This window comes from Oncorhynchus gorbuscha, linkage group LG01, assembly GCF_021184085.1.
Source record: "Oncorhynchus gorbuscha isolate QuinsamMale2020 ecotype Even-year linkage group LG01, OgorEven_v1.0, whole genome shotgun sequence".
Taxonomy (NCBI): Eukaryota; Metazoa; Chordata; class Actinopteri; order Salmoniformes; family Salmonidae; genus Oncorhynchus; species Oncorhynchus gorbuscha.
In genome coordinates, this window is record NC_060173.1 from 54,365,787 (window position 1) to 54,384,004 (window position 18,218).

The 18,218-nt window shown below is 43.0% G+C and overlaps 1 protein-coding gene across 6 annotated transcripts in view; it reads right to left on the reverse strand.

Annotated features, from left to right (window-relative positions):
* dgkzb (diacylglycerol kinase, zeta b) overlaps positions 1-18,218 on the reverse strand; it is a 102,377-nt gene that overhangs the window by 22,483 nt on the left and 61,676 nt on the right. For 3 of the 6 annotated variants that reach the window (XM_046356653.1, XM_046356664.1, XM_046356643.1), the window contains exons 2-10: positions 13,054-13,162; positions 12,596-12,691; positions 11,117-11,194; positions 10,963-11,019; positions 10,727-10,795; positions 7,690-7,761; positions 7,266-7,382; positions 6,968-7,039; positions 6,739-6,834 (exon numbers count right to left, since the gene is read on the reverse strand). In XM_046356653.1, coding sequence (XP_046212609.1) covers positions 6,739-6,834; positions 6,968-7,039; positions 7,266-7,382; positions 7,690-7,761; positions 10,727-10,795; positions 10,963-11,019; positions 11,117-11,194; positions 12,596-12,691; positions 13,054-13,162 — 766 coding nt within the window. Of the gene's footprint in view, positions 1-6,738; positions 6,835-6,967; positions 7,040-7,265; positions 7,383-7,689; positions 7,762-10,726; positions 10,796-10,962; positions 11,020-11,116; positions 11,195-12,595; positions 12,692-13,053; positions 13,163-15,648; positions 17,429-18,218 lie in introns of those variants that run through there. The other 3 variants (XM_046356635.1, XM_046356618.1, XM_046356625.1) reach the window with 2 other exon arrangements.

An 18,218-nucleotide genomic window follows, 5' to 3' on the forward strand; every position in this document is an offset into this window, starting at 1 on the left:
AGACCACTGCAAATCTACCAAGACCTGGCCGTCCCTCTAAACTTTCAGCTCATACAAGGAGAAGACTGATCAGAGATGCAGCCAAAAGGCCCATGATCACTCTGGATGAACTGCAGAGATCTACAGCTGAGGTGGGAGACTCTGTCCATAGGACAACAATCAGTTGTATATTGCACAAATCTGGCCTTTATGGAAGAGTGGCAAGAAGAAAGCCATTTCTTAAAGATATCCATAAAAAGTGTTGTTTAAAGTTTGCCACAAGCCACCTGGGAGACACACCAAACATGTGGAAGAAGATGCTCTGGTCAGATGAAACCAAAATTGAACTTTTTGGCAACAATGCAAAGCATTATGTTTGGCGTAAAAGCAACACAGCGCATCACCCTGAACACATCATCCCCACTTTTAAACATAGTGGTGGCAGCATCATGGTTTGGGCCTGCTTTTCTTCAGCAGGGACAGGGAAGATGGTTAAAATTGATGGGAAGATGGATGGAGCCAAATACAGGACCATTCTGGAAGAAAACCTGACGGAGTCAGCAAAAGACCTGAGACTGGGACGGAGATTTGTCTTCCAACAAGACAATGATCCAAAACATAAAGCAAAATCTACAATGGAATGGTTCAAAAATAAACATATCCAGGTGTTAGAATGGCCAAGTCAAAGTCCAGACCTGAATCCAATCGAGAATCTGTGGAAAGAACTGAAAACTGCTGTTCACAAATGCTCTCCATCCAACCTCACTGAGCTCGAGCTGTTTTGCAAGGAGGAATGGGAAAATATTTCAGTCTCTCGATGTGCAAAACTGATAGAGACATACCCCAAGCGACTTACAGCTGTAATCGCAGCAAAAGGTGGCGCTACAAAGTATTAACTTAAGGGGGCTGAATAATTTTGCACGCCCAATTTTTCAGTTTTTGATTTGTTAAAAAAGTTTGAAATATCCAATAAATGTCGTTCTACTTCATGATTGTGTCCCACTTGTTGTTGATTCTTCACAAAAAAATACAGTTTTATATCTTTATGTTTGAAGCCTGAAATGTGGCAAAAGGTCGCAAAGTTCAAGGGGGCCGAATACTTTCGCAAGGCACTGTAAATAAATGTAATACAGCCTATACCATCACAATAAAATAGATTAGGCCTATAAATCTAGGAATGTCATAGAAAACAAAACATAAGGGCTGCATGTTGATGTTAAAAATAAAAAAAACATTGTCCTCATCCTTCAGATTATTCAAAACCAATCACGTGTTCAGAAAGTGATTGGAGGGACAATAGAGGGCCAAGTACCAGGCCATTAGCGAAGGCCGTAAACACATTTGGTAGACTATCCATCAGCGCCATTCATATGCAAAGTTTTGGATGGAATTACCGTGACCAATGTTCACAGGGATTTAACTACGTTATGAATCGTGACTGCCGGTGTGACGGTAATACGGTCACCGCGACAGCCATATTTGGAATTCACGTGATGAGGTATCCCTGTTAGAGTAGTAACACATATGTCGCTCTCTAACATAAAATACTTTACTGTAAAGGTTAAGCTGTTGGGTCGGGGGTCCCACAACGCATGAACATCATCAGTAATTAATTTCTACACTAAGGGATGTAGAAAGTGTAACTAACTTCAGCGTAAATCTCTCATTGACATCAATGTACAGTGCATTCGGAAAGTACCCCTTGACTTTTTACACATTTTGTTACGTTACAGCCTTGTTCAAAATTTGATTAAATAGGTATTTTTTTATCATCAATCGACACACAATACCCCAAAACAACAAAGCAAAAACAGTTAACATTTTTGCTAATTTATCAAAAATAAAAACTGAAATAGCACATTTACATAAGTATTCAGACCCTTTACTCAGTACTTTGTTGAAGCACCTTTGGCAGTAATTACAGCCTCAAGTCTTCTTGGGTATGGCTCTACAAGCTTGGCACACCTGTATTTGGGGAGTTTCTCCCATTCATCTCTGCAGATCCTCTCAAGCTCTGTCAGGTTGGACAGAGTCGCTGCACAGCTATTTTCAGATCTCTCCAGAAATGTTAGATCGGGTTCGAGTCTGGGCTTTGGCTAGGCGACTCAAGGACAGTCAGAGACTTGTCCCGAAGCCACTCCTGAGTTGTCTTGGCTGTGTGCTTAGGGTCGTTGTCCTGATGGAAGGTGAGCCTTCACCACAGTCTGAGGTCCAGAGAGCTGTGGAGCAGGTTTTCATCAATGATCTCTCTGTACTTTGCACCGTTCATCTTTCCCTTAATCCTGAATGGTCTCCCAGTCCCTGCTGCTGAAAAACCTCCCCACTGTATGATGCTGCCACCACCATGCTTCACCGTAGGGATGGTGTCAGGTTTCCTCCAGATGTGACGCTTGGCATTCAGGCCAAAGAGTTCAATTTTGGTTTCATCAGACCAGAGCATCTTGTTTCTCATGGTCTGAGTCCTTCAGGTGCATTTTGGCAAACTCCATGCGGGCTGTCATGTGCCTTTTACTGAGGAGTGTGGCTTCCGTCCGGCCACTCTACCATAAAGGCCTGAATGGTGGAATGCTGCAGAGACTGTTGTCCTTTTGAAAGGTTCTCCCATCTCCTCAGAGGAACTCTGGAGCTCTGCTAGATTGACCATCGGGTTCTTGGTCACCTCAAATCAAATCAAATTTTATTTGTCACATACACATGGTTAGCAGATGTTAATGCGAGTGTAGCGAAATGCTTGTGCTTCTAGTTCCGACAATGCAGTGATAACCAACAAGTAATCTAACTAACAATTCCAAAACTACAGTCTTATACACAGTGTAAGGGGATAAGGAATATGTACATAAGGATATATGAATGAGTGATGGTACAGAGCAGCATACAGTAGATGGTATCGAGTACAGTATATACATATGAGATGAGTGTGTAGACAAAGTAAACAAAGTGGCATAGTTAAAGTGGCTAGTGATACATGTGTTACATAAGGATGCAGTCGATGTTGTAGAGTACAGTATATACATATGTATATGAGATGAATAATGTAGGGTAAGTAACATTATATAAGGTAGCATTGTTTAAAGTGGCTAGTGATATATTTACATCATTTCCCATCAATTCCCATTATTAAAATGGCTGGAGTTGGGTCAGTGTCAATGACAGTGTGTTGGCAGCAGCCACTCAATGTTAGTGGTGGCTATTTAACAGTCTGATGGCCTTGAGATAGAAGCTGTTTTTCAGTCTCTCGGTCCCAGCTTTGATGCACCTGTACTGACCTCGCCTTCTGGATGATAGCGGGGTGAACAGGCAGTGGTTCGGGTGGTTGATGTCCTTGATGATCTTTATGGCCTTCCTGTAACAACGGGTGGTGTAGGTGTCCTGGAGGGCAGGTAGTTTGCCCCCGGTGATGCGTTGTGCAGTCCTCACTACCCTCTGGAGAGCCTTACGGTTGAGGGCGGAGCAGTTGCCGTACCAGGCGGTGATACAGCCCGCCAGGATGCTCTCGATTGTGCATCTGTAGAAGTTTGTGAGTGCTTTTGGTGACAAGCCGAATTTCTTCAGCCTCCTGAGGTTGAATAGGCGCTGCTGCGCCTTCTTCACGACGCTGTCAGTGTGAGTGGACCAATTCAGTTTGTCTGTGATGTGTATGCCGAGGAACTTAAAACTAGCTACCCTCTCCACTACTGTTCCATCGATGTGGATAGGGGGTGTTCCCTCTGCTGTTTCCTGAAGTCCACAATCATCTCCTTAGTTTTGTTGACGTTGAGTGTGAGGTTATTTTCCTGACACCACACTCCAAGGGCCCTCACCTCCTCCCTGTAGGCCGTCTCGTCGTTGTTGGTAATCAAGCCTACCACTGTTGTGTCGTCCGCAAACTTGATGATTGAGTTGGAGGCGTGCGTGGCCACGCAGTCGTGGGTGAACAGGGAGTACAGGAGAGGGCTCAGAACGCACCCTTGTGGGGCCCCGTGTTGAGGATCAGCGGGGAGGAGATGTTGTTGCCTACCCTCACCACCTGGGGGCGGCCCGTCAGGAAGTCCAGTACCCAGTTGCACAGGGCGGGGTCGAGACCCAGGGTCTCGAGCTTGATGACGAGCTTGGAGGGTACTATGGTGTTGAATGCCGAGCTGTAGTCGATGAACAGCATTCTCACATAGGTATTCCTCTTGTCCAGGTGGGTTAGGGCAGTGTGCAGTGTGGTTGAGATTGCATCGTCTGTGGACCTATTTGGGCGGTAAGCAAATTGGAGTGGGTCTAGGGTGTCAGGTAGGGTGGAGGTGATATGGTCCTTGACTAGTCTCTCAAAGCACTTCATGATGACGGAAGTGAGTGCTACGGGGCGGTAGTCGTTTAGCTCAGTTACCTTAGCTTTCTTGGGAACAGGAACAATGGTGGCCCTCTTGAAGCATGTGGGAACAGCAGACTGGTATAGGGATTGATTGAATATGTCCGTAAACACACCGGCCAGCTGGTCTGCGCATGCTCGGAGGGCGCGGCTGGGGATGCCGTCTGGGCCTGCAGCCTTGCGAGGGTTAACACGTTTAAATGTCTTAATCACCTCGGCTGCAGTGAAGGAGAGACTGCATGTTTCCTTTGCAGGCCGTGTCAGTGGCACTGTATTGTCCTCAAAGCAGGCAAAAAAAAGTTATTTAGTCTGCCTGGGAGCAAGACATCCTGGTCCGTGACTGGGCTGGATTTCATCTTGTAGTCCGTGATTGACTGTAGACCCTGCCACATGCCTCTTGTGTCTGAGCCATTGAATTGAGATTCCACTTTGTCTCTGTACTGACGCTTAGCTTGTTTGATAGCCTTACGGAGGGAATAGCTGCACTGTTTGTATTCAGTCATGTTGCCAGACACCTTGCCCTGATTAAAAGCAGTGGTTCGCGCTTTCAGTTTCACGCGAATGCTGCCATCAATCCACGGTTTCTGGTTAGGGAATGTTTTTATCGTTGCTATGGGAACGACATCTTCGACGCACGTTCTAATGAACTCGCACACCGAATCAGCGTATTCGTCAATATTCCCATCTGACGCAATACGAAACATGTCCCAGTCCACGTGATGGAAGCAGTCTTGGAGTGTAGAGTCAGCTTGGTCTGACCAGCGTTGGACAGACCTCAGCGTGGGAGCCTCTTGTTTTAATTTCTGCAAAATGGAGTCGTGGTCAGCTTTTCCGAAAGGGGGGGCGGGGCAGGGCCTTATATGCGTCGCGGAAGTTAGAGTAACAGTGATCCAAGGTTTTACCACCCCTGGTTGCGCAATCGATATGCTGATAAAATTTAGGGAGTCTTGTTTTCAGATTGGCTTTGTTAAAATCCCCAGCTACAATGAATGCAGCCTCCGGATAAATGTTTTCCAGTTTGCAAAGAGTTAAATAAAGTTCGTTCAGAGCCATCGATGTGTCTGCTTGGGGGGGGATATATACGGCTGTGATTATAATCGAAGAGAATTCTCTTGGAAGATAATGCGGTCTACATTTGATTGTGAGGAATTCTAAATCAGGTGAACAGAAGGATTTGAGTTCCTGTATGTTTCCTTCATCACACCATGTCCCGTTAGTCATGAGGCATACGCCCCCTCCACTCTTCTTACCAGAGAGATGTTTGTTTCTGTCGGCGCGATGCGTGGAGAAACCCGTTGGCTGTACCGCCCTGGATAGCGTTTTCCCAGTAAGCCATGTCTCCGTAAAGCAGAGAACGTTGCAGTCTCTGATATCCCTCTGGAATGCCACCCTTGCTCGGATTTCATCAACCTTGTTGTCGAGAGACTGGACATTGGCAAGAAGAATACTGGGAAGTGGTGCGCGATGTGCCCTTTTTCAGAGTCTGACCAGAACACCGCCGCGTTTCCCTCTTTTTCGGAGTCGTTTCCTTGGGTCGCTGCATGCGATCCATTCCGTTGTCCTGTTTGTAAGGCAGAACACAGGATCCGCGTCGCGGAAAACATATTCTTGGTCGTACTGATGGTGAGTTGACGCTGATCTTATATTCAGTAGTTCTTCTCGACTGTATGTAATGAAACCTAAGATGACCTGGGGTACTAATGTAAGAAATAACACGTAAAAAAACAAAAAACTGCATAGTTTCCTAGGAACGCGAAGCGAGGCGGCCATCTCAGTCGGCGCCGGAAGTTAATCCCTGACCAAGGCCCTTCTCCCCCAATTGCTCAGTTTGCCCAGCTCTAGGAAGAATCTTGGTGGTTCCAAACTTCTTCCATTTAAGAATGATGGAGGCCACTGTGTTCTTTTGGTACCCTTCTTCAGATTTGTGCCGACACAATCCTGTCTCGGAGCTCTACGAACAATTCCTTCGACCTCATGGCTTGGTCTGACACGCACTGTCAACTGTGGGACCTTATATAGACAGGTGTGTGCCTTTCCAAATCATGTCCAATTGCATTTATCACAGGTGGACTCCAATCAAGTTGTAGAAACATCTCAAGGATGATCAATGTAGACAGGATGCACCTGAGCTCAATTTCGAGTCTCATAGCAAAAGCGTCTGAAAACTTGTGTGAATTATATATATTTTTTTTATAGATTTGCAAAAATGTATAAAAACCTTCACATTTTCATTATGGTGATTGTGTGTAGATTGATGAGGAATGTTTTATTTAATCAATTTTAGAATAAGGCTGTAACTTAACAAAATGTGGAAAAAGCCAAGGGGTCTGAATACTTTATGAATGCACTGTATGTTTGAGTTGTGTGGACAAATCCCCATACACAGTGATTTCAAGGGAGCTGTGGACATTGAACAAACTCACCTGGTTGCCTCCACTTTTGGGGTTGACGAACACCAGCAGAGGTTTCATGAGTTGCGAGGGAACAGGCTTTACTATGAAGGGCTTCCATCGACCATCCTGGAGCAGAGAAAACAGTCGAGACACAAAGATCGCTGCCTCTGTTATCTCAATGTTCTCATCATCAAATTAGATAACTTAAGAGGACATTATCATAATCACAATATTTATATGTTAATACGATTTTCCTTACCTCTACTACCTTCTTACTCGGCTTTCCTTTCAGAGATGTGCGTTTCTTCTTTTTACTTGATTTTAACGATGTCTGAGGAGACAAAAACAAATACATCCATTGAATCAACATAACTGTGTGTGTGTGTGTGTGTGTGTGTGTGTGTGTGTGTGTGTGTGTGTGTGTGTGTGTGTGTGTGTGTGTGTGTGTGTGTGTGTGTGTGTGTGTGTGTGTGTGTGTGTGTGTGTGTGTGTGTGTGTGTGTGTGTGTGTGTGTGTGTGTGTGTGTGTGTGTGTGTGTGTGTGTATCATTGCAGTACCTGTGGTTTGCGGACCCGGATGATCCAGGTGGGCGGCACTATGACGGAGGCGTGAGCTCCCAGCGAGCAAGGCTCCTCGATCTGCTGCAGCATGAAGCAAGTCACCTTGTTGTGATACTGGACAGAGGAGAGTACAACAATCAATAACCGTACCAAAGTTACCAAAGTCAGGATACACAACTCCACTCTCTGCTCCAAACTGAAATATCCATCTCAAACTTTCCCCTTGGCCTTAACCTTTCTATGTTTGCAGAACTGTAAGGTGGTGGAAGAAACCAAGTGGAAGCTCGACCACTAAACTGCGTATACCTATCCAGACCCTTCAGATGTGCAAACATCGGAGAGTTAGTGCCAAGGGAAAAGGGTTGGGTGTGAATAGGGACCATTTAACAGTTGATACAGCCTATGGACTACGGGTACTTACTGCCTGTTTGCACCAAGAACAGCTGATTGCAACAATCTCTTTACTATGGAATGAGAACTTCTGTTGAAAACCCTGTAGAGGAATAAGTAACATTTTACAAATTTGCATTGACAGCTCTTAATGGTTTGCAGTACTTGAGTCTATGTAGAGCAGGGGTGTCAAACTCCTTCCACGGAGGGCCAAGTGTCTGCAGGCTTTTGTTTTTTACATTCAATTAAACCCGAGACTACCGGGTGTGCGGAGTTCCTTACTAATTAGTGACCTTAATTCCTTTAATCAAGTACAAGGGTGGAGCAAAAACCCGCAGCCACTCGGTTGAATTTGACACCTGTGCTGAATTGTGGGCTCCAAAAGTATTGGGACAGTGACAAATGTTTTGTTGTTTTGGCTCCAGAAATGTGGATTTGAAATTATTATGACTATGAGGTTAAAGTGTAGACTGTCAGCTTTAATTTTAGGGTATTTTCATCCATATGAGGTGAACCATTTAGAAGTTACAGTACTTTTTGTACATAGTCCCCAAATTTATAGGGGACCAAAGGTATTGGAACAAATGCACTTATATGTGTATTAAAGTACTTAAAAGGTTTAGTATTTGGTACCACATTCCTAGCACACAATGATTACATCAAGCTTGTGACTCTACATGATTATGGATAGTCCTTAATCAGGGGTACTCCCAATGCCGTTGCGGGTACGTCAAATAGAAATGTGATTCACATTTTAAAAAATTAATTTAAAACATATATTTATTAAAAATAATAAAAATCTTTCACATTTTTAAACAGTACATTTCTATTTTCCAACTGGGCTATACATTTGGGTGAGGTTTTTTTCTCACCTGAGTAATAATAATAATAATATATGCCATTTAGCAGACGCTTTTACTCGTTTCACAGCCAAAAATGTAATTTATCCCTCTAGTATTCAGCGAAATAACAACACAATGTCAAATATAGGTAGTCTAGTCAAATAATTAACATCCAATCACATAAACCGTTACTCTCCCACAGGAATCCTTTATTCTTGCGCAGACATTTAGAAACGACACGTTATAATTAGAAAAATAAGCCACAGGAATTTTTGGAGCGAGAATAAAGACGACTTTCGAGTAGTAAGACATGTATAAAAGCAACAGATACCATTAATAAGAAGGGGCTAGAAGCGTCTTATATGGTGAGCTACCGAGTGGCTAGGACAGGCAAGCCCCGTACTATTGTGGAGGTCTTAAGTCTCCGTGCTGCTGCGGATATGGCTGGGACAATGCTGGGGGAAAATGCCCAAAAGAGTCAACAGAATGCCTTCATCAAACACTGTTTCACGACGCATCAGTGACATGGAAGGAGATGTTTTGAAACATGTTTTGGTCCCCTAAAATGAAGGGACTATGTACAAAAAGTGCTGTAATTTCGGTTCACCCGATATGGATGAAAATACCCTCAAATTAAAGCTGACAGTCTGCACTTTAACCTCATAGTATCATTTCAATCTAAAGTGCTGGAGTACAGAGCCAAAAAAACAAAAAATGTGTCACTGTCCCAATACATTTTGACTTCTCCACATTTTGTGTTACAGCCTGAATTCAAAACAGATTAAATATTTTTTTTTCTCTCTCACCCATCTCCTCACAATAACAAAGTAAAAACATGTTTTTCGAAATTTGTGCATATTTATTGTACATTAAATATATAAATATCTAATTTAGATAAGTATTCACACCACTGAGTCAATATTTGTTAGAATCACCTTTGGCAGCGATTACAGATGTGAGCCATTCTGGGTAAGTATCTAAGAGCCTTGCACATCTGGATTGTATAATATGTGCACGTTTCTTTAAATTCTTCAAGCTCCGTCAAGTTGGTTGTTGATCATTGCAAGACAGCCATTTTCCAGTATTGCCATAGATTTTCAATCAGGTTTAAGTCAAAACTGTAACTAGGCCACTCTGGAACTTTCTATGTTGCCATGGTAAGCAACTTCAGTGTATATTTGTCCTTGCGTTTTATGTTATAGTCCTGCTTATTGATACATTTTTCTCCCTGTGTCTGTTGGAAAGCAGACATATCCAGGTTTCTCTGTTTCACAATATTCCATTTATTTTTATCCTAAAAAAACTCCTTAGTCCTTGCCATTGACAAGCATACCCATAACATGATGCAGCCACCACCGTGCTTGAAAATATGAAGAGTGGTACTCATTGACGTGTTGTGTTGGATTTGCCCTAAACATAACACTTTGTATTCTGGATTAAAGTTTTTTTTAAATTGCAGTTTTACTTTAGTTCCTTATTGCAAACAGGAAGCATGTTTTGGAATAGTTTTATTCTGTACAGGCTTCCTTCTTTTCACCCTGTCATTTAGGTTAGTATTGTAGAGTAATACACTGTTGTAGATACATCCTCAGTTTTTGCCTATAACATCCATTACACTCTGTAACTGTTTTAACGTCACCATTGGTGAAATCCCTGAGCGGTTTCCTTCCTCTCCGGCAACTGAGTTAGGAAGGACGCCTGTATCTCTGTAGTGACTGGATGTATTGATACACCATCCAAAGTGTAATTAATAACTTCACCATGCTCAAAAGGATATTCAATGTCTGCTTTTTTTTACCCATCTACCAATAAGTGCCCTTCATTGAGAGGAGCAGCAGGGTAGCCTAGTGGTTAGAGTGTTGGACTGTAGTGTAGGGTACAGAGATGGGGTAGTCATAAAATAATAATGGTAAACAGTATTATTGCACCCAGAGAGAGCCCATGCAACTTATTATGTGACTTGTTAAGCACATTTTTTTTCTGAACTTATTTAGGTTTGCCATAACAAAGGAGATGAATACTTATTAAGACTTTTCAGCTTTTCATTTTTAATTGATTTGTAAAAACAAATGGGGTACTGTGTGTAGGCCAGTGACAGAAAATCTCATTTTAATATATTTTAAATTCAAACTGTAACATAACAAAATGTGGGAAAAGTCAAGGGGTGTGCATAATTTCTGAAGGCACTGTTTGTGAATATATGGTTGGTGAATGGTTCTCACTGACCTTCCCACACTGTCGACACTTCCCAGTCTGGCGCCTCCTGTGGACCCAATGGTGACGGACAATGTTGGGCTGGAATTTAGGAAACATTGTTGAATCACATAACAAATCGTGATGCACTGAAATTGAAATGGACTAAAGTAGACTGAATCAGTTAGTGAGACAGAAATACAGTCAAAGAACAAATAACTTGGAGAGAAACAAAGAATAAGTGGTGCAGGGACCAGAAAGATACTGACCTCTCGAACATTTCGAGATCCGGGTTCCCTAAACGATGGCTTACATCTAAAGTTGATCTGTGGAGAGAAAATACAAAATCGTTGGTCAAAAACATAAATATTCCTGGTTATGTTGTATAAGTATAATCTAATAATTTATTAAGTTTATAGTCACCTTTTCTAGCTGCTCGATACACATGGTGTGGACTGCTATTTTGCAGCCAGCACATTTCTTCCTCGCCACTGACTTTTGCTGTGGTAGAATCACAGAGATAATATTTAGCTTTATTTGGCCAATGCTAATGATAAACCAGATGGTAATTCTCATGAAGAAAAATTGTGTGACTTGCTTCAGCTCTTTAAAAGTATGTTTTTCAGCTCATTAAACATTTACATGTTGTTTATATTTTTGTCCAGTGTAGTTTAATTGGACAAGGAGCAGGACCATTTTGAATAGCTACCTCTGTATTGCTATGGTTCTCATTCAAACCCATATTAATTTATGCACATTTTTGTATGGCTATAGTTCAAAAAGTAGTTGTAATATCAGACATATTTTACCAGTCTATGGCCCTTATTTGTCATTGAAATGTATAGGTATCCATAGCAATGGCTCCATTTGTGCTGCTCGATAACAAGACAATAGAGCTGTTAGCTGACATTAGCTAGCTATTGTCACACTAAACCACTGGTTCTCAATCCTGGTCCTGGGGATCCAAAGGGGTGCACAATATTGTTTTTGCCCTAGCACTACACAGCTGATTCAAATTATAAACTCATCAAAAGGCTTTGATTTGAATCAGGTGTGTACTGTTGGGGCAAAAACAAAACTGTGCACCCCTTTGGGTCCCCAGTACCAGGATTGAGAACCACTACTCTAAACTATTGAATGGTAGAAGAGACTTTTGTTATGGTTTCAGATTTGAATAACAGAAGTAGACCAAGATGTCATACCTCTCTAACTTTTTGCCTAACTTGTTGGGAAAATGGTAAAAATATCTGTTTATAAAAAGTTTGAGAAAATGTTGATGTGGTTACATTTTTTTTACTGATTTAAGATTTGAATAGCAGAGAAGTAGAGAAAGATTTAATATTCTCTAACCTTTTGTCTAACTTGTTTCGGGAAAGTGGTCAAAGGAGTTGTTTTTGTGTCAAAAGTTGCATTGTTGCATTCACAGTGAATGGAATGTTGGAAGTTGTGATCTCACAATGGAAGCTTTAGAACGTTGAAGAAATCCCATGAAAGCGGATGAAGTTTAATAAAAATGTAAAAACTATAAATAGTATCAAATAGCTGTATACAAGCACACTATTCCAGACCAGTCTGCACATTTAAATTTTTTAACGGTGTTTCTAGTTTAAACTGTATGAGGAGTAGTGTTGCAAAAAAGAATAACTATAAGTCAGCAATATGTGCTACAATATTTAAAAGTGTGGCTGATTTTGCACACTACACTAATAAATCATGAGACAACATATTCTATTGAAAATGTACCCAAAAGAATGCTGCAATAACGTACTACTGTAACAGTCTCAATCATCTAAAATACACTTTTATAAACGGTACCATGCAGATTAGTCTTTCTGTGAATAACAGAGGGTGCTCAAACACATTATTTCGTCCTAGTGCAGTTCAGTTGCAGTGAAGGCTCACCATTGTCTTTGTAACGCAGTACTGCTCTCCAACGTAACAGACGTCTCCTGAGACACTGGTCTCAAACCAGATATGGTCCCCAAACTGGGCATTATCCTGGGAGGACAGAGAATATAGTATGGAGGTAATTTAGGTTGGACAAATATCACCAGTTTTCAGTTTTTATCTCAGATGAAAATGCTACTGTATATTTGGTTGGGCAGCGACCCCCATTTCACCTCTTATGTCTCATTTCACCTCTTTTTGTCTCCTCAAATAGATATGTCTAAAACCTGTGTGAACACACGCAACTAAGCAAATCTTCACCATAGCATTTCTGTTGTTCAAAATCTGGTTGTTGAGGTTCCATGAGGACAACGTAACAAGAAAAGGCCCAATTGTGCTATTTCTGTAATCTCTGCTGTAGCGGCCTTGAATGGGACCTTTCTAAACCGTTATACACCGGAGGCTATACTCACACTCCAGTCGACAGTGTTGCAGTTCTCTCGAAGTGGGTCAGTCTTGCCTGGGGCTGAGGCGCTGGGCTGGGCTGCCAAGTGTTGGAGGCCTGACTTAGCGATAGCTTTCCTGAAACAAAACAATAAATAATCTGGCCTTTTAAAAGGTTCTGCAGTACAGTACAACACCCAAGGCTGTGCTTTTAAAACAAATTTTAAAAAAAATTGCAAGCAGCCGAGAAATGCATTCAGTTAACGAGGTGAAACTATTTCACCATCCTGTACATTGAATGGACTTCATCAATTGACCCTTCAGATATCCAATGAAGTATTGATCAACATATACATTTGATCAAACCACTGAAACACATTTATAGGCATTATACTCTGTGTGTGTGTGCCCATGTGTGCCCAAGTGTGCATGTAGGTTTTCAAGAGCAGAAAACACACTAGATCTTCCTCCTCAGCCATTATACAAACATTTTTGACCGACACTAGTGATAGTCAGTCCGTTCGTCACTATCGAGACCTTTGTCTCAGGCCCTTCCGCCTATAAGACTGGTAGAGAGACTAGCAATGCTAACTAGGAGATCAATGCTGTATCAGTGTTACTCAGCTCCAACCAACTAGCGCTACTTTGTTAGCGGTGTCACTATTGAGGTAGCTCTATGGAGGTTGTCATTATGGACTGGGGAATGAGAATTACAGGACATACAGTGGGGAGAACAAGTATTTGATACACTGCCGATTTTGCAAGTTTTCCTACTTACAAAGCATGAAGAGGTCTGTCATTTTTTATCATAGGTACACTTCAACTGTGAGAGACGGAATCTAAAACAAAATCCAGAAAATCACATTGTATGATTTTTAAGTAATTCATTTGCATTTTGTTGCATGACATAAGTATTTGATACATCAGAAAAGCAGAACTTAATATTTGGTATGGAAACTTTTGTTTGCAGTTACAGAGATCATACGTTTCCTGTAGTTCTTGACCAGGTTTGCACACACTGCAGCAGGGATTTTGGCCAACTCCTCCATACAGACCTTCTCCAGATCCTTCAGGTTTTGGGGCTGTCGCTGGGCAATATGGACTTTCAGTTCCCTCCAAATATTTTCTATTGTGTTCAGGGCTGGAGACTGGCTAGGCCACTCCAGGACCTTGAGATGCTTTATACGGAGCCACTCCTTAGTTGCCCTGGCTGTGTGTTTCGGGTCGTTGTCATGCTGGAAGACCCAACCACGACCCATCTTCAATGCTCTTACTGAGGGAAGGAGGTTGTTGGCCAAGATCTCACGATACATGGCCACCTCCATGCTTCACAGTTAAGATGGTGTTCTTGGCGTTGTACTCATCCTTCTTCTTCCTCCAAACACGCGAGTGGAGTTTAGACCAAAAACTTATATTTTTGTCTCATCAGACTACATGACCTTCTCCCATTCCTCCTCTGGATCATCCAGATGGTCATTGGCAAACTTCAGATGGGCCTGGACATGCACTGGCTTGAGCAGGGGGACCCTGCAGGATTTTAATCCATGACGGCGTAGTGTGTTACTAATGGTTTTCTTTGAGACTGTGGTCCCAGCTCTCTTCAGGTCATTGACCAGGTCCTGCCGTGTAGTTCTGGGCTGATCCCTCACCTTCCTCATGATCATTGATGCCCCACAAGGTGAGATCTTGCATGGAGCCCCAGACCGAGGCTGATTGACCGTCATCTTGAACTTCTTCCATTTTCTAATAATTGCGCCAACAGTTGTTGCCTTCTCACCAGGCTGCTTGCCTATTGTCCTGTAGCCCATCCCGGCCTTGTGCAGGTCTACAATTTTATCCCTGATGTCCTTACACCCTCTCTGGTCTTGGCCATTGTGTAGAGGTTGGAGTCTGTTTGATTGAGTGTGTGGACAGTTGTCTTTTATACAGGTAACGAGTTCAAACAGGTGCAGTTAATACAGGTAATGAGTGGAGAACAGGAGGGAATCTTAATGAAAAACTAACAGGTATGTGAGAGCCAGAATTCTTACTGGTTTGTAGGTGATCAAATACTTATGTCATGCAACAAAATGCTAATCAATTACTTAAAAATCATACAATGTGATTTTCTGGATTTTTGTTTTAGATTCCATCTCTCACAGGTTAAGTGTACCTATGATAAAAATGACAGACCTCTACATGCTTTGTAAGTAGGAAAACCTGCTAAAATCAGCTGCTAAAATCAGCAGTGTATCAAATACTTGTTCTCCCCACTGTATGAGGAGTACATCTGATATGGGGTAGGTTCATTATAGCATAAGAACTTGAGACTATTTGTTGGTATTTAAACAAAATAGGTGGTCTCTGGGAGCTTTTGGATAGGCCTAACCTATGTCACAAATGTTTGCCTTAGAAAATATCACCACAGGAGTTATGAGCATTGTCACTCACAACGACCAACACACATTTCTCAACAACCGATCACAAAAAAACACAATGTTCCTCCTCAAATTAAAAGGACATTGAGATAGTACTATCACAAAACAAGACAAAGCAGCTTGCTACCACAGATTCACTCAGGAGTTACGATGGAAGAACTCTAACAAAGATGGGACCCTGTCTGATGGAGGTAATGGACTACATACAGAAGGAACCCACTCCATGTCTCCAGCCGGGGGTCGTAGTAGGCCCCCAGAGCAGAGCTGAGTGAACCTGCTGAGTGGCTCCTGCAGAAGACGGGGTGGCTGAGGTAGACGGTTGAGCTCCGGCGGTTGGGCAGTGGATGCCCCCTCCCTGGCCAGGGGCTGCCTGCTTTGGAGATGGTAGCGATTCGCCGCTGCCTTATCTGTCTGGAGCGCCCACGGTAGCGGCCGTATGGCGTGGCCTCTCCCGGCGAGAGACGGGACGAGTTTCTCCGCAGGCAGCGGGGGGCGCGTATGAGGGGCCGAGATGAGGAGACTCTCTCGGCCACCACCCCCAGCGGCGACGGGGAATGTTGGGTAAGCCACCAGGAAGTGTCCTCTATTTCCCTGTCGGAAACGTCAACCTCCTCCACTACTTCAGCCTGGCGCTGGAGCTCCTCGTCGGGGTCGAAGAGCTGGCTGTCCTCGGAAAGGCTGTGGTCGTCGTTGTTGCTGTCGCCGTCTGAGTGTAGGGTGCTGGAGCGGGACAGGTCCCTGCTGCCACCTCCACTGCCCCTCATCTCCACCTGCTGCTCCCCAGCTGGCAGGAATAGGTTCCCCCTTCCCCCGCCCTCCTCCTCCTCAGTCATCTGGATAAGGCTGGCCAGCAGCATCGAGGGCCCCAGCAGGTGCGTGTCGATGGTGCGCAGCTTGCGGTGGCGCACAGCGAAGCGCGGGTTCATGCTGAGAGTTGTGGTACTTGAGCGTCTCCGGACATGGCTGCTGGAGGATGACTTGGAGTAGGATGATTTGGCATAGCCGGCCACCTTGGCCAGCCGGCCGCCCCCCGTGCAGCAACCCCCCGCCAGCGGGAGCTCCTGTAGCTGCACGCTGGAGCGGCGCCGTTGGGCCAGAACGGCTGAGGGGAGGCCAACTCTAGAGCGCCGGCGAGCCTTACTGGTCGGCACGGCAACACTGGGGCGGCGGTTACTGCAGCAATAGTCCAGCTCCACCTCTTCCTCGTCCCGCGAGCCCGTCTCCTTCCTCTTAAAGTGGCGGCGGAAAAAGGTATCCATGGTAGCCTGAGGGAGATACTGCCCTTTTTTAAATACTCCTTTGTGGCTGTTGGTGCAGAAATGAGTCCATAAGCTTGGGTTACAGAATTAGACACCACCACCTACTGCTATCTTAAGAAAGCAATACTGTGTGCATGGGTATATAATACCAGTGAGAAAAAAGCAATAAGAAGGGCATAGTTATATGAACTGGAGGAAGTTAAGTTATACTTGCCTGTTTCTGAAATAGATCATAGATATATGAAGACCTTTCAGTGTCCATTACGCAGTCATACTATATTATTTGATAAGTGTTGGGATTATAAGTAATCGTAGAAAGAAATACATATGGACAGGTCGTCTCAACTGAACTGGATATATCTGGGTCTAACTGGGTTCATTCCATGACTGCACCCCTTTTGATTTGAATGAAACCTTTCATACATGTTAGTCCATGGTGGAAGTTGTCACAAGGTGACTTTTTGTAATGATAAAACATACAAGAGGTAGAGGTGCTTAAAGTTGACACATTTTGGGCAATTCCACGATAAGGGTTTGAAAAAATCTCTCTTGGTTATTGAACTCCAGTAATTGAAATGAATTTACACCCGGTAACATAATTGCAGTAACGATTTCATCATGGGTCCCTGATCTGTACTACACAGAAATGCATAATCATGGATCATTGTCATTCTTTTCAAAAATCTAATCAAATTTTATTTGTCACATACACATGGTTAGCAGATGTTAATGCGAGTGTAGCGAAATGCTTGTGCTTCTAGTTCCGACCACGTGGTAATATCTAACAAGTAATCTAACAATTTCACAACAACTAACTTATACACACAAGTGTAAAGGAATGAATAAGAATATGTACATAAAAACATATGAATGAGCGATGGCCAAAAGGCATAGGCAAGATGCAGTAGATGGTATAGAGTACAGTATATACATATGAGATGAGTAATGTAGGGTATGTAAACATCATATAAAGTGGCATTGTTTAAAGTGGCTAGTGATACATTTATTACATCAATTTTTCATTGTTAAAGTGGCTAGAGATGAGTCAGCATGTTGGCAGCAGCCACTCAATGTTAGCGATGGCTGTTTAACAGTCTGATGACCTTGAGATGTGGTGTATCCTAAATACGTGCACAAAGGTATTAATATGCAACATTCTCCTTTGTATATTTGGGTATTATTCTACACACTGGATATTATTTTAATGAGCTCCACCACCAAAAAAGACCAAATTTGGTTTTTCCGGACCCGGACCAAATCTGAACTTATCAGAGACATCTATGTTTCACAAGTTTGAACATCAAAGTCCAGTACAGTAGAAATGAGTACAGTAAAGTACAGCATAGTAGAGCAGAGTTCAGTACAGTAAAGTATAGTTCAGTACAGCACAACACAGTATAGTTCAGTACAGTACTATATAGTGTACGCAACTTGTGTGCTCTACTGTGTACTGTACTGAAGACTACTCCACTCTATTCTACTTTACAGTATAGTACAGGACCGTACTGTACAGAAATA